Source organism: Dendrobium catenatum, unplaced genomic scaffold (genome assembly GCF_001605985.2).
Source record: "Dendrobium catenatum unplaced genomic scaffold, ASM160598v2 fragScaff_scaffold_456, whole genome shotgun sequence".
NCBI classification, from domain to species: Eukaryota; Viridiplantae; Streptophyta; class Magnoliopsida; order Asparagales; family Orchidaceae; genus Dendrobium; species Dendrobium catenatum.
In genome coordinates this window covers 353,251-367,427 of record NW_021318918.1, presented here as the reverse complement: position 1 = coordinate 367,427, position 14,177 = coordinate 353,251, and the positions used below count along the sequence as shown (strand labels likewise).

At 33.9% G+C, this 14,177-nt stretch overlaps 1 protein-coding gene across 1 annotated transcript; it reads left to right on the top strand.

Annotated features, from left to right (window-relative positions):
• Positions 1-559: 559 nt before the first annotated feature.
• LOC110096114 (acyl-coenzyme A oxidase 4, peroxisomal-like) lies at positions 560-12,582 on the top strand. The gene is made up of 13 exons (XM_020821885.2): positions 560-731; positions 1,666-1,770; positions 2,137-2,243; positions 8,891-8,968; positions 9,038-9,161; positions 9,287-9,360; positions 9,449-9,508; positions 9,658-9,767; positions 10,055-10,214; positions 10,884-10,960; positions 11,047-11,218; positions 11,295-11,387; positions 12,269-12,582. The coding sequence occupies exons 1-13, from the start codon at positions 704-706 to the stop codon at positions 12,398-12,400; spliced, it is 1,320 nt and encodes a 439-aa protein (XP_020677544.1). The 5' UTR covers positions 560-703; the 3' UTR covers positions 12,401-12,582.
• Positions 12,583-14,177: the final 1,595 nt, after the last annotated feature.

Below are 14,177 nucleotides of genomic sequence, written 5' to 3'. Positions count from 1 at the left end.
CTCTTCGTTCTCTTTCTTGCTTGGGTCCCCTTCCATGAGGAATAAGGGGTATATTTATAGTTTTCTGAGAGAAACATGACTAGTAAATATAAGAAAGATCAAGGGTATGTTGGGAGTGATTTGAATGAACGACTGATATTGATCCTCTTGTTCGTAGATCGTTTATTGGGCATTTAAATATATCCATGCTATCAGAATTCTGCGATCTTGGGCTCTTTGGATTCGTCTCATCGAGCCGCTCGATTTGATTATAAGCATTTCACGTTTGGAAATCATTTGGTCATACAATTTATGGTTTGAATTTTCTAAAGTTGCTCATGGTCTTCGATTTAGACCCATTTGGGCTCGGATTGAGTCGAATTTGATGTAGTTTGGTTCATATTTTTGAGACATTAAGTTTGACTGTAAGTTGCTGTAATCAAATTTCTATTTTTAATTTTTAATAATACATGAAAGGAAAATATAATGCATGAAGGCCATTGACATTTTTTTGTGATGAACGGTGATCCATTGTTCGCAAGTTCTTCAATTTGGAGATTTCGTATAAAACTTGAAGTCCCAAATTCCAATACTTTGTTGGCGTAATTAATTTTTTTATGTATGCCAGGCTTGAAGATATCGGTTCTCTCGTCTTCTCTGCTTCTTCCAAAGCCTAACCAGACTTGCTTTAGTGCCTTCGATTCCTTCACTTCCTCCTTCATCCATGGCTTCCGTAGCATCTCAGAAGCAAGGTTCTTGCTTTTTCGTTTGCCATTTTTTTATAAAATTTTTTATGGTTAATTTCATTTGAATTTCTCTTCTATCTCCTCCGAAAACCTAGCCGAGGGATATTTTTAGCTTCAAGTGGACTTTGGTTTCTTGAAAGTTGCTTCAAAATGGTTTCTTGCGTTTATTATTATTTAGAAAGCACCAATCTTTGACGAAGATAGTAAAGACGTCTTATTGTGGTGCCAAAGCTATATTCTAATGGAGAAATTCTTGTAAAAAATGCAGGCTTTTAGCTTTCAAAGTACCTCCAAGTAGTCTTTAGGTTTATTTATGGCGTTTAGATTCGTTTTTTAAGTCACTGTTTGGCTTCAAGGAATTGAAAGGGGGGAATGAAAAGGAAAATGAAAATGGTAGAGGAATTTAAGTGAAATTAGTTTTGGTTTGGTATAAATGGCGTGAAAAATATTTTTTTTTTCTTTTTTGTTTGGCTGATAAGAAATTTAGTTTTTATTTCTTTTGGGGAGAGTACACATGAGTCAAATAATGCCCAGATAAATTTTTTTCCTGATTTTTATTAGGGTTTGTTAGAGAAATGTCAATGAGAAAATTGCATCTGTTCTCATTTTCTAGTTAAATCTAATTACTTATTTGTTAAGTTTGAAATTGTGAAGCAAAATGAGTTTGCATTCTCTCCAATTCATCCTAAGCTAATCTTTGGCATAGCTTGTAGATTTGTTTGACTTGTCCAGCTCTGACTACCTATATCCAGTTCTTTATTGAAATACTATCCTATTGTTTTGTGTTCACTGTTTATGCAAACTACCATGAGAGGATGTAAAATCATCAGTACATGTGTAAGAAAGTGATATTCTCAACTGATTAAACTGTTTGTTGAATTTTTGTTTTGTTTTTTGGGATATTGAAGTTAAGGTTTTGTTTGAATTATTGACATTTTAGGTGAGCATACCAAAGAAAATATGAGATCTCATATTGGATTACCTGCATTGGAGATCTCTGCTGCATTCCCTCAGGCAACCCCAGCAACAGTATTTCCTTCCATGGGTAAGTCTTTGATAATTCAAAATATCGTAAGATGTCAGGATAATCTGATTTTTAAAGAGTTGACGATAATCATTCAAATGTTGAATATATATATGATCAGTTTGCATTAGATTTAGGCTTCATTTGGGACGACTTTCTTTCTGCTTCTTAAAATAGCTTTTGAGTATAAAAATTTTAATTTTTGTACTAGAAAGCTGCTTTGTGAAGTAGTAAGAAAGCCGTCCCAAATGAAGCCTTAATCGTACTTTTGCTCATGAACTATCATATTAGTCATGTTAATTTATAAAAACTGAACATTAGTAGGATAACAGATTTTGATTTACCTTCAGTTTTCTGTAATGGTTGTTTCTTTTCTTTCAATTGCAGCATGTGATTATTACCAATTTGATGATTTGCTAAGTTCCGAGGAGAGTTCACTACGAAAAAATGTCCGAAAAGTCATGGAAAAAGAAATTGCTCCGATAATGGCAGAGGTATTTTCTTTGATCGTCAAGTCCCGTTTACACCATATGATTTTTTTTTGGGGAGCAGGAAATACTCTAAAGTTCTTCATCTGTGAGGTGTTGTGCAGTCTAGTTCAGCTTTTGTAAATTAATTTTTTCATGTTCTATTGGTAAGATTACTGTATGGAAGATATCACTAGTTAAATTTCTGTCTGCACAGCCTAATTATATGCTTTTTGGTTTGACTTGAAAATTTTATTGTTATGTTGATCCGTAAGTATGGTTCATGTTGGTATTGAAGTAATTTTGAAAAAAAATTTGCTGACTTCATATTAGTGGCCTCAGATTTTATAAATTTCAATGTTATAACTGTTCATCCATTCATCCTCAGCACAATTAGATGAATAGATTGGATGTTCAATATGAGAAATTCAAGATGTTCTTTGCTACCATCTCATCTAATGAAGTTGCGATCCAATTTTATGTGTTTTGTGTAGTCATTAAAGAATAGATTAGTGGATGTGCCATCCTAATTCATTTTCAATAATTTTGGTGTTTTCTCATTTATATTGATGCTAGTTGTTTCTTGCTTGAGTGATAAGTCTATTGTTAGCATTATAGTGTGACTGAAGCATAACTATTAACTGCACATCTAGGTTTAATGCATAATTTTGGTGCAAGATATGAGAGTGGTTTCAAATCGAGACAAAATTTGAATACTAAACATGATTTAAACATGGTTCATGATTAGCTAGTGAGTCAACGGGGGATATACTTCTTTTTTGAGAGGAAAACATACTAGATCATCAACTTAGCTCACTAAACAAACAACCAATTAAAAGAAGACAGCGGTGTAGGGACAACTAGGAGGTTTGTAGGGCTAGGAGATAAGGAACTCAAAGCCCTAGGGCAAACAAATTTCCAAATATTTTACATTATGTGCTTTCACTATCTTACTTTTCCCATTCTCAGCCCAATAATACCTAAGAAGAGGTAGGTTGTATAGGCTTACAACTATTCGCTGATTGTTTAATCGCAAAAGACCAAATATTTGGCTATTATTATGCTAAGATTTCTAAAAGACATTCCCTTTCTTGAAAACTTTACTAATTAAAGGGTTAACTATTTTTAATGGACTTCTTTTTGAAATTTTCTACTTTTTTGCCATGCCATGATAAAGCAAATTTTTTATGTTTTTCTACGTTTCTTGGTATTTTGAACCAACCAAGAAGAGAATAATTGAGTACACCACTCAAATAATTTTAATATAATTGAAACAAATAATACAAATCTTAACACATTACTTAAACTCTTAGTAGGCAACAATGTTGACTTGATGCTAAGTATAATGGGATCTTAATATTTGTACATTGGTGGCAATGGTGAAATCCTATTACTTTTAGGCCACTCATCAGCTCCATTTAAAGGCTTAGTGTTGTACTCATAACTTCTCATATAATTTTTCACCATGTAGTAAGGATGAACAAAATCCTCAGAGTCGCCCATAATCATATGAATTGTAGCACAGGCATGTTCACACGGTATTCCATTTAACTCCCACTTCCTACAACTACATATTTTTAAGTTCATGTTAACCTTGTATTGAGCTCTCATAATTGTCATCATCAGATTTATTTCTAATACAAGAACTTGCTTCTTGCATATTCTTTCCAAGAATTTTCATAATCTTAGGACATAGTTTTGCATTCTATTTCATTGCCTTCTCTTTATTCTCCAACATCCTTTACATAACCAAAGCTCTAGCACTTTTAACAGTGACATAATAGGCAACTTTCTAGCATCAAGCATGAGTGAATTGAAACATTCACATACATTATTCAACAAAGGGATATTTGGGTATAAAGTTAAAATGTGTTCTTGACCAATCACTTGGAGGCTTCTCACTTAACCATCTAAATGCTGCTACATCTAATTTCTTTAACTCCTTCATTCTGAATGAGAACTGATTCAAGTTGTTACCCTTTTTGATGCTCATAATGTATTCTTCAACGTCATACTATTGATCTTGTCAACTTGAAGTTTTGATGCAAATGTCTAACATAAAACCTGTTTGTAACATTAGGTAGAACATTCTCAAAAACATGAATTAAACCTTTTTGCTTATCCAAAATGAAAGTAAAGTTAGCCTGATTCTCCAAGATCTATCGATCTTTGCCTAACAAGCTTAGAAACCACTCCCAACTGCTTCTGCTTTTGGCTTCAACTACTGTCCATGCAATAGGAAATATGCTATTGTTGTCATCAAGTACCACTACTTCTAGAAGTTGCCCTCCTTGTTGTTCCTTCAAAAAATAACCATCAAGCCCAACTGGTCTACAATTTGAAATGAAGCCTATCTTGCATGCCTCAAAACAAATATAAAATCTCATAAATTTTTCTCTCATCCAAATCTGGGTTCCTAGTTGTAAGGACTAAAATAGTTGATTCTGGATTGCTGCCTGCAATCTCAAGATAGTAGTCCCAAATTTTATTGAACTAATCTTCCTCCTTCATATAGATTAACTGATGAGCCTTCTTAATAGTCTTTTTAGTATGAACTTTTAATTTATGCAATCTCAAGTCATCTATCACTTCTTTTTCTAAATACATTGCATTTTATTTGGGGATTGACTTTGATTTTGTTCATATACCTCTTCGCAATGATTGTAGAGTTTGAAGTCTTACTGTGACAATTTCATGTACACATATATTCTCGTAAATATCTAATCTGCCATGAATCACTGTCTTCATGTTTTGAGATGTATTTGGCTTTCTACAAATAACCTTACATCTTCTTTTATTATTCTTTATAATTTTTTTCTCGTCAAAATTGACCAATTCTTAGCTGTTTCTTTAAACTCCTTACAACTAAAAAGCATACCAATTTCGAAAGAGTGATTTGATGAAATTGCCTTAGGATTGAAGGCCGACTAGTACCAAATCTCATCTTGCTCACTGCAATATATGGTAGCATTATCACTTGAGTTCATATAATCAATATCAGTCTTTCCCCTTTAAAATTTTAGTAGGATATTCTTTAATAAATTTAATGGTTTGTTTCCCTTTAACTTGATATCCTGCATACACAATCCAATCATCTACTTTATTTTCAGATAAATCTTCACTTTCTTTGATCTCATAATCACTATTATGAAATTTTTAGATGGATCTGAATTAATAAAGGTATAGTTTACAATCTATATCATTATCTTCATCGCAATTACTCTTTTCACTCTTGTTTGTGTTTATATCAGTCATCTCAGTTAAATCACGTCTTTTGACTATGGTTCCTCCGACCATTATCGCCTAGCCACAGTCATTTAGACTGTAGTCTTCGGATTACCATCGCTCGACTACTGTCCCTTTGACCATAGCCTCCCTTTGACCATGTTCCATTCGACATCTGTCACTTGACTACGGTCCTCAGACCATCTTTACTCGACTATGATCTTTCTAACCACCTTCGCTCGACTACAGTCCCTTTGACCATTGTTACCCAGCTACAATCTTTTGACTACCGCATCCAACTGCAATCCCCCCAACCTATATTGCTCGACTACGGTTCCTTCAACCACTGTCGCCTGACTACCACGATTCCTCTAACCACTGTTGCACGACTAATGTCCCTCCGACCTTCTTCACCCAATTATAGTCCCTCCGACCTTCGTCGCCCGATTATGTTCCATCCGACTTCCATTGCCTGTCAATTACTCTCCCTCCACCATCTGTTGCCCACTGACTTCAGTCCTTGTACCACCGTTGCCCAACTATGGTTTCTTAGATCATCATGCCCAACTACAGTCCTTCCGACTGTCGTCGCCTTTCTATAATCCCTTTGATTACAATCACCCTTCGACCACCATCACACGACAATGATCCCTCTGACCTTCGTTGCCTGCCAACCACAATCCTTTTGACCTTCGTCGCCCGCTAACTAATCCCTCCAACCTCCATCACTCGATTACGGCCCTTGTATCACTATCATTCGACTGCAGTCTTTTGATCTTAATTACTCATCAACTATAATCCCTTCGATCTGCGTCATTTGACTATGATCCTTCCGACCTCAGCTGCTCGCCGACTATTATCCCTCTGATCACCATCATTTGACTACGGTCCCTTCGACCTTTGTCGCCTGACTATGATCCTCTGACCTCTGTCAACCGATTACAATGTTACGTCCCAAGATCGAAAGTAGAAGATATTCTTTTCTTTTTTTTTTTCCTTTATTATCTTTTCATCTCATTTTATTTTATTTTATTTTTTTTTCAATTAACAACCAAATCAATTTGACATTACATAACATAAATAACGATAGAAAAAAATATATCATTACATTTTCTACAGTCAATATTTACATTCTATTACAAATTTTTGAGTTTGAAATAATATGTACAATAGTAACACTGTCTACAAAAGAATAGATATAATTGAAAAACTTAAAATAAAACTAAAACACGTTACTGTCTAGTCTCATGTATCTTTATCTGAAATCATATAAAACTAAGTAATGAGCATAAAAGCCCAGTTTTTAATTAAAATCTTACTACTGAAATCAATGCAATGCAAAAAGAGAAATAATATGGTTATAATCATATAAGGAAATTTATAAATCAATATATGCTGGTCGCTTTTATCAATTCATCAGTTATGTTACACATGTCATCATATTTTATCAATCAACCAATCATTCTGTCTTTATCATTCAATTCTTTATGTCACTCTATCAATTATAACAACAGTATCAATATACGTATTTTGTAATAGTAATTAATTATAGAAATCAATGTCTCAGTATCAGTATTTGTGCAATATCAATATGCAATAATCAATATCTGTATTCAGTAATCAACATCGGTAATTAGTATCAGTATTCATTAATTAGTTTCAATATTAGTAATAAGTATCTCTGTATTATACATTCAATTAAGGATATCTTAATCTTGTATTAACCTTATGATTTTTAATCAGTCGCCCTTTATGACTCCCAATTATTGCACTTTTTATAACTCTCCTTGAATCATGTGGATCAGTCGTCCCAACTCCTTATAACTTCTCAATCTATCTCCATCTACTTATGACTTTTATCAATGAATCTTGAGGTTATCACGTGGGGTTATCATTTCATATATCTAATATTAGTTAGTATATCTTTTCAGCCATATTAGTATCACATTCCAATACATATCTGTTATATCAATTATTTAAGCACATATTACATTTTATTACTATCTATCAAATCGCAGTACATCACTTGTAATCCATTTTCATTATACATTTTCTTACTCATTTCACATAAATATTTTTATACACGTTTTTAATATATGAAAAATGCAATAAAATTATATTAAATTGTTCATAATGATCAAAAAATATATCACATATCAAAAGTTACACAATGAAACCTTACAAAATCAGGAGATAATGTATTTTTAGCATATTTATGAGAGAGAAACCTTGTATAAATCAAAATCATCAAAGAAAGAAGTAAGAGGATAGTTACTAACAACGATCAAAATAATTTTTGTAGAAGGAATGGTGGATGAAAATTCCCCGAATTACTTTCTCTCTCTCTCCTCTCTCTCTCTCTCTCTCTTCCTCTCCCCCCTTTGGTTTCTTCCCATCCAAGAAAAGAGAATGAGGGAGGGTGAGGGGTGATGACATAGAGATTTAAAATAAAATGTATATAAAAACATTGTTAGTGCCGCAGCGCTCCAGCTCAAACATAAATTCAAATATTTCATTTTAAAATATATTTTCATATTTTGGGTTGGAGGTCAAAGGGGCCAGACTACGGTCCATTTCATTTCAAAGGGACAATGTAGCAAACAAAAATTGGGCCAGCCCCAATGAAATACCGTAGACTATGATGTATATATGTTACATTATCCTATAGCAAGAATCCAATGCAGCGCTCACAATGCCCTTAGTCACCAGACTACGGTCCCTCCTGCCACCATTGTTGACTACGATCCTTCTGACGAAAAGAACATGTCAACATTCTCTTGAGAACAACTTTTATTTTATTGTATTCTTCTAATTCCAACCATATAATGTACTCTATATGATGTTTATTTGCTACATTGTCCTAATGCCTTCCTTTGAGGAAAGACATCATTTGTAATCAATGACAAACACTAGTATAATCATTTTAATTTGGCCAGACGCTATCCTAAGTTTTTCACATAAAAAATTTGGTGTCAATTATGATTAATGGACCTCTCTTTCATCTATGTGTGTTGGATTTTCGTACGAAATTAAGACATTAAACTCTTTATCCCTCTACCACCGCGAATGTTCCGACACACATTAATTCTATTGTTAGCATGTATACCATAAGCTTTTATATTGTTTCGAATTTAAACAGTAAGTTGTAATCTCAAAGTGTTTTATGTTGTCTTTTACACTTTAGGGAAGAAAACCTAAATGCTAAAAAAATGGAGAATTAAAAGAAAGGTAACTCAGTTTTTGGATGCGCCTTAATTAAAACTCTTATGAATCTCCCTTTGGTACAATAATGGAATACCATCTCTATTACAAGTTAATTTTTGGTAAAGCCAAATTGATTTTTTTTGGTTAATTTTTGTTAGAATTGTCCCTAATAATTTCGTGTGCACATTTAATATTCTGAACTGCCGTTGGTTATGCAAGACTCATTCATGTCACGGTTTTTCCAGTATTGGGAGAAGGCAGAGTTTCCATTCCATGTTATTCCTAAGCTTGCTGCACTGAATGTTGCTGGGGGAACAATACAGGTACTGCCATTACATAGCCATCCACATTGACTTATAAGTTTATTTTTATTGGACTGGTATATTTTTCAGGGTTATGGTTGTCCAGGACTTTCGATCACTGCTAGTGCCGTTGCTATAGCAGAGATTGCTAGAGTTGATGCTAGCTGCTCTACCTTTGTGTTGGTTCATTCTTCATTGGCGATGCTTACAATTGGTAAAATGCTTATGTCCCATGTCCTGTACAAATTTTTATGTAATTTCTAGGCGAAAAAGCTTTAAAAAGTTCTAACTGGCTTTAATTTTTTGCTTCTTTTTTCTAACCTTTCTTATCAAATATAGGACTTTGCGGATCAGAAGCCCAAAAGCAGAAATACTTACCATCGTTAGCACGATTTAGTGCTGTTGCATGTTGGGTAATTCAAGTTTATATCCAATATAAAATGCTAGCTGAAGTCCTTTTAACATTTTCTTGAACTTTATTGCTAAATTGACATATTCCAGGCTTTAACTGAGCCTGACTATGGAAGCGATGCAAGCTCTTTGAGTACCACTGCAACAAAGGTTTACAGTTTACTAACCTATATTACTGAATAAAAAATTGTACTAACTACATAAAGTTGAAATCTTTTTTTTTTATTTCTTTTATTTCTTTGAAGTAATAATTGTTCATAGTTCATACTTATCATTTCATGACCATTGCATTGAAGCAGGTCAATGGAGGTTGGTTATTGGAAGGACAGAAAAGGTGGATAGGAAACAGCACTTTTGCCGATGTGTTGGTTATTTTTGCCCGGAACACAAGTACAAACCAAATAAATGGGTAATAATAACGCTCAGCTTTGGGTTGCGATGTGCTTACCAATTTTTGATCAAGATTGATTTCAGAATTGTTGGATTTGCTTTGAGATGAGTGTAATATATGTCAAAATTTATCTTGCACTCATCTCATAGAGAATCCAATGGCTCTAAGACCTGTGCTAGCACAAAATATTGATTAGGATATCGGAGCTAATGTTTTTTGTATGAAGTCTTGAACTGTATTTCTGTCCTTATAGTTTACTATTAAAGGACTGAAATCATCCATTGTTTTTGTTTTTATGGTTTCAGCTTTATTGTGAAGAAGGGTTCCCCTGGTTTGAGTGCTACCAAAATAGAGAACAAAATTGGCCTAAGAATTGTTCAGAATGGAGATATTGTATTAAAGAAAGTATTTGTCCCAGATGAGGATAGGTTACCTGGTGTCAATTCATTTCAGGATACCAGCAAGGTTAAGTTCTTGTGATGCTGCTAGATCTCCTTCTATAGTAAATGTTAATAAATCATATTTTTTTTTAGGGAAATTAAAGATTTCACAATGTTCCAAAAATTGATTTTTGAGAAAGGAATTAAAGTGCAACTTTGCAAAGTTAAAAATTTTCTGTTTGATAGAGAATTTTGTCATCTTTTAGGCCTGAAATTTCTTCCTAAATTCATTATAATGATATCTTGCAAATGGCAGGGTTGATTCCCGAGTAATAAAGCAGTACTAATATAGACTCTTGTGCTTTGAATGAGAAATAGATGATTTCACAGTATCTACTTACCTAAGATTTGTATCTATGATGCATTGATACATATATGGGAGCGCATACGCGATATAATAGGAACATGAGACATATATTATTGAAAATATATGACATAAATGTGCTAGTTACATATTCTATATTCAGCTAAAATATGATATACTAATCATCATTCAAAGCTCTTCAAATATGACATACTAATTTATATTTTTTTAAATATGATACATTGATGGTGTGTTCAGCCTGTGTGGGATTTGTATCGTGTCCTGCATATATTTAACACTGCATTATTTGATATAATAGTGTCAACTATAGGTTTGCATTCATTTTTTATAATGTAAAGCTCTTCATTTATGGATGATTTTTACATGCAGGTACTTGCCGTTTCTCGCGTTATGGTTGCATGGCAGCCCATTGGAATTTCAATGGGTGTGTTCGACATGTGCCATCGGTAACGATCTGATCTTGCAATTATTATCTTGATTTGAAATTTTCTTGCTATTATCAACTTGACGCATCAATCGATCAACCAATCAGGTATCTGAAAGAGAGGAAACAGTTTGGAGCTCCGCTCGCCGCATTCCAAATCAACCAGTTAAAACTATCTCGCATGCTCGGAAACATTCAAGCCATGCTTCTTGTTGGTTGGCGTCTTTGCAAGTTGTATGAATCAGGAAAGATGACTTCTGGTCAGGCTAGCTTGGGAAAGGTTAACCAGTTCTTCACCAAGTCATTAAAATTTTATACTAATATGCCAGACTGAAGATGGCTGTTCAATTCCTCAGGCATGGACCTCCAAAACGGCTAGGGAAACTGTTTCTCTTGGTAGAGAATTGCTTGGTGGAAATGGTATCTTGGCTGACTTTTTAGTGGCAAAGGTTAGCTTTTCTTGATTGTTTTTTCACCACAGTAAGAGATCTTTGAGTTAGCATGTCAAATGATTGACAAGCTTACAGTGACTAGAGATATTTCATGGAATTTTATGTGATTACTTGTAGTAATTGCAACAACAACAACAACAAAAACATTAAGCTTTTGTCTCACTATGTGGGGTCGGCTACATGAAACTTTTTTCGCCATTGTGTCCTGTTAAAAGTCAAATTCGCGTTTAAATCTAATAAAGAAAGTTCATTTCTAATATTTTCTAACCAAGTCTTTTTAGGTCTACTACCTCTACCTTTCTTAACATAAGTCAAATCTAATACCTCTAAACTGGGTCATGGGAAGGCCGCCGTTTTATGCGACCAAACCATCTAAGGCGACTCTATCTAATCTTATCTTTCACTGGCGCTACTCCAACCTTTTCACGTACATGCTCATTTCGTATCCTATCTCTAAGGGTAAAACCACTCATCCACCTGAGCTTCCGCATCTCTACAACACTTAACTTAGTATTATGCTTCTTTTTTAATGGCCAACATTCGGCATCATAAAGCATTGCAGACCTCACCATCATCTTATAGAATTTTCCCTTAAATTTGAGGGGAACTTTTCTATCACACAACAAGCCCGCTGCATTCCTCCACTTCAACCATACTTGTAGTAATTGCACATTAATAAAATTATGCATATTTGATGCCAGTGCTAGAACTAGATATGATTTCAGGGCCAGTAAGGCTCATCCTGGTTTCCACCACTGCCCTCTCATTTTTCTTCCATTGAACTTTATTTTTCATCATTGGAGAACAATTTTGCAAACTCTCTTATGATTTATACTGTTCTGAATCTACTTTTCATGTAATTTGTGCACTGATGTCAGGCTTTCTGTGATCTGGAGCCAATATTCTCTTATGAAGGAACTTATGACATCAATAGCTTGGTGACTGGAAGAGAAATTACTGGTATTGCGAGTTTTAAGCCTGCTGTGTTGGGTAAAGTAAGCCGCCTTTAATTTCAATTTGGAGCTTGTGAAAGCAAGCGGCTTAGTGATCAAATCATATTCATCAAATTTCCAAGCTTTCCATGTCATGTAATCTCATGAAAATTGTTTATTACAGATATCTGCTTACAGAATGAAAATAACACCACAAAATACAGATCAAATTCTGTTCTGTGCTTTTTTTTTTTCTTTGATAAAGTGATTGCAAATCCCTATCACCCTATGCTGTGCTTCAAGTAGGCAAGAATCTGATGAGTTTAACTTAACAAGTCGAATCTTGGGGCTGTTTGGTAGCAGGATTTAGTCCGGATTTGTGGCAGATTTGAGCGAAATCTAGTCAAACGGCCTAAAATGCAAAACTAAATCTAACGGAAAATGAAAGCCGTTGTAGACAAAAAATCTGCCTTTTCATGCTAATTCTCTGATTTTCAAAATCCCATTTTTTGCCGGATTTATGAATTATATTAGCTATATAGTTAAATACTCACACGGGATTTAATAGGATTTATCATAAACGTTATCAAACAATTTTCAGGATTTAGACCCCTTAGGATTTTCGAAATTCAGATTTATATGAAATTCTATTTAAATCAAATTCTGGGCGCTATCAAAGAGTCTCTTAGGCTTTATTTAGTATTTTGTAAAATTATTATATTTTTGAAAGCTATTCTAAAAAGTACACTTTCTAGTAAATATATTAATATTATTTATATCAACAGTCTTTGGCAATCAATCATAAGAAAATTATATACTTACTAAGAAGAAAAACAAAACAAAAGATGAAATAGTATGAACACAAGGGTCTCAGGTTCCATCAGACGGTCACCAACTACCGATCATATCGTATCACATCCGCCGCCGCGGCTTCGCAGGGCTCTTCGCCGGCGTCTTCTTTCCTCCTCCGCTACTTGCCGGTGGGTCGTGGCCGCGGTTCGCCTGAGGCCCACGATAGTCGTCTGTCTTCACTGCAAGCGACCTCCCCTCTTCTTCTTCTGTACCATTAAGCAAAAACCATGTCTTCCATCAAATATTAATATTTATCTCGCAAATGCAGGATAAAAATCCTATAAAAGTTTCTTGCATAAATTCAAAGAGAAAAAAGTTAATCATTTATTTAATTATTAATTTTCTTTTTATTTTAAACTAATGAAGTTACTTCCTCCACAGCAATTTTATAACTAATTATAAAACATTGTAGTTGTCCCAAACAAATCTATGTCTCAAAACAGCTTGACATGATTCGAACTTGCCACGATTTATTCAGCACTTAGGATATGTTCGAGACGAAAAATTATTAGGTGCGGCGTCAGGAAGCGTCTAAAGGTCAATTCAGACGCGCCACATCACGTAATGCACAGTGCATTGGATGACGTGGCGCGTCCGAATTGACCTCGAGATGCGTTCAGATGCCTCACAGAATAATATCTCGTTTGAGACACCTTTATCAGTGTTTTGCTTTCTAAATAATAATTATAATTTTATTTGAGAATTTATCTTATTACTTTTCAAAAATTATCTGATGAACAATAATTGTTTACAATTGGATCTATTAAAATGTGTTAGATGTAAGAAATCTGTAATTTTTTTTTAAATATGGATGATTTATATATATATCATATAATTCTTGTGTATTGACATATCTAACCATTATTATTTTTTAATTACTTATATAATACTCAAATATTTAACAATTTTTTTAGGGAGATTATATTTTTTGTGAAGATGGTTGTAAATTTGTTATGGGGGAAGCAACTCTTTTCAAAATTTGCTATGAATAATATAATTATAT

Coding starts and splice junctions, on each gene's coding strand:
- LOC110096114 (XM_020821885.2), top strand. CDS start 704: ATGGCTTCCGTAGCATCTCAGAAGCAAG. Junction 10,215..10,883: donor CATTTCAGGATACCAGCAAG/GTTAAGTTCTTG, acceptor TTTTACATGCAG/GTACTTGCCGTTTCTCGCGT. Junction 10,961..11,046: donor GTGTTCGACATGTGCCATCG/GTAACGATCTGA, acceptor TCAACCAATCAG/GTATCTGAAAGAGAGGAAAC.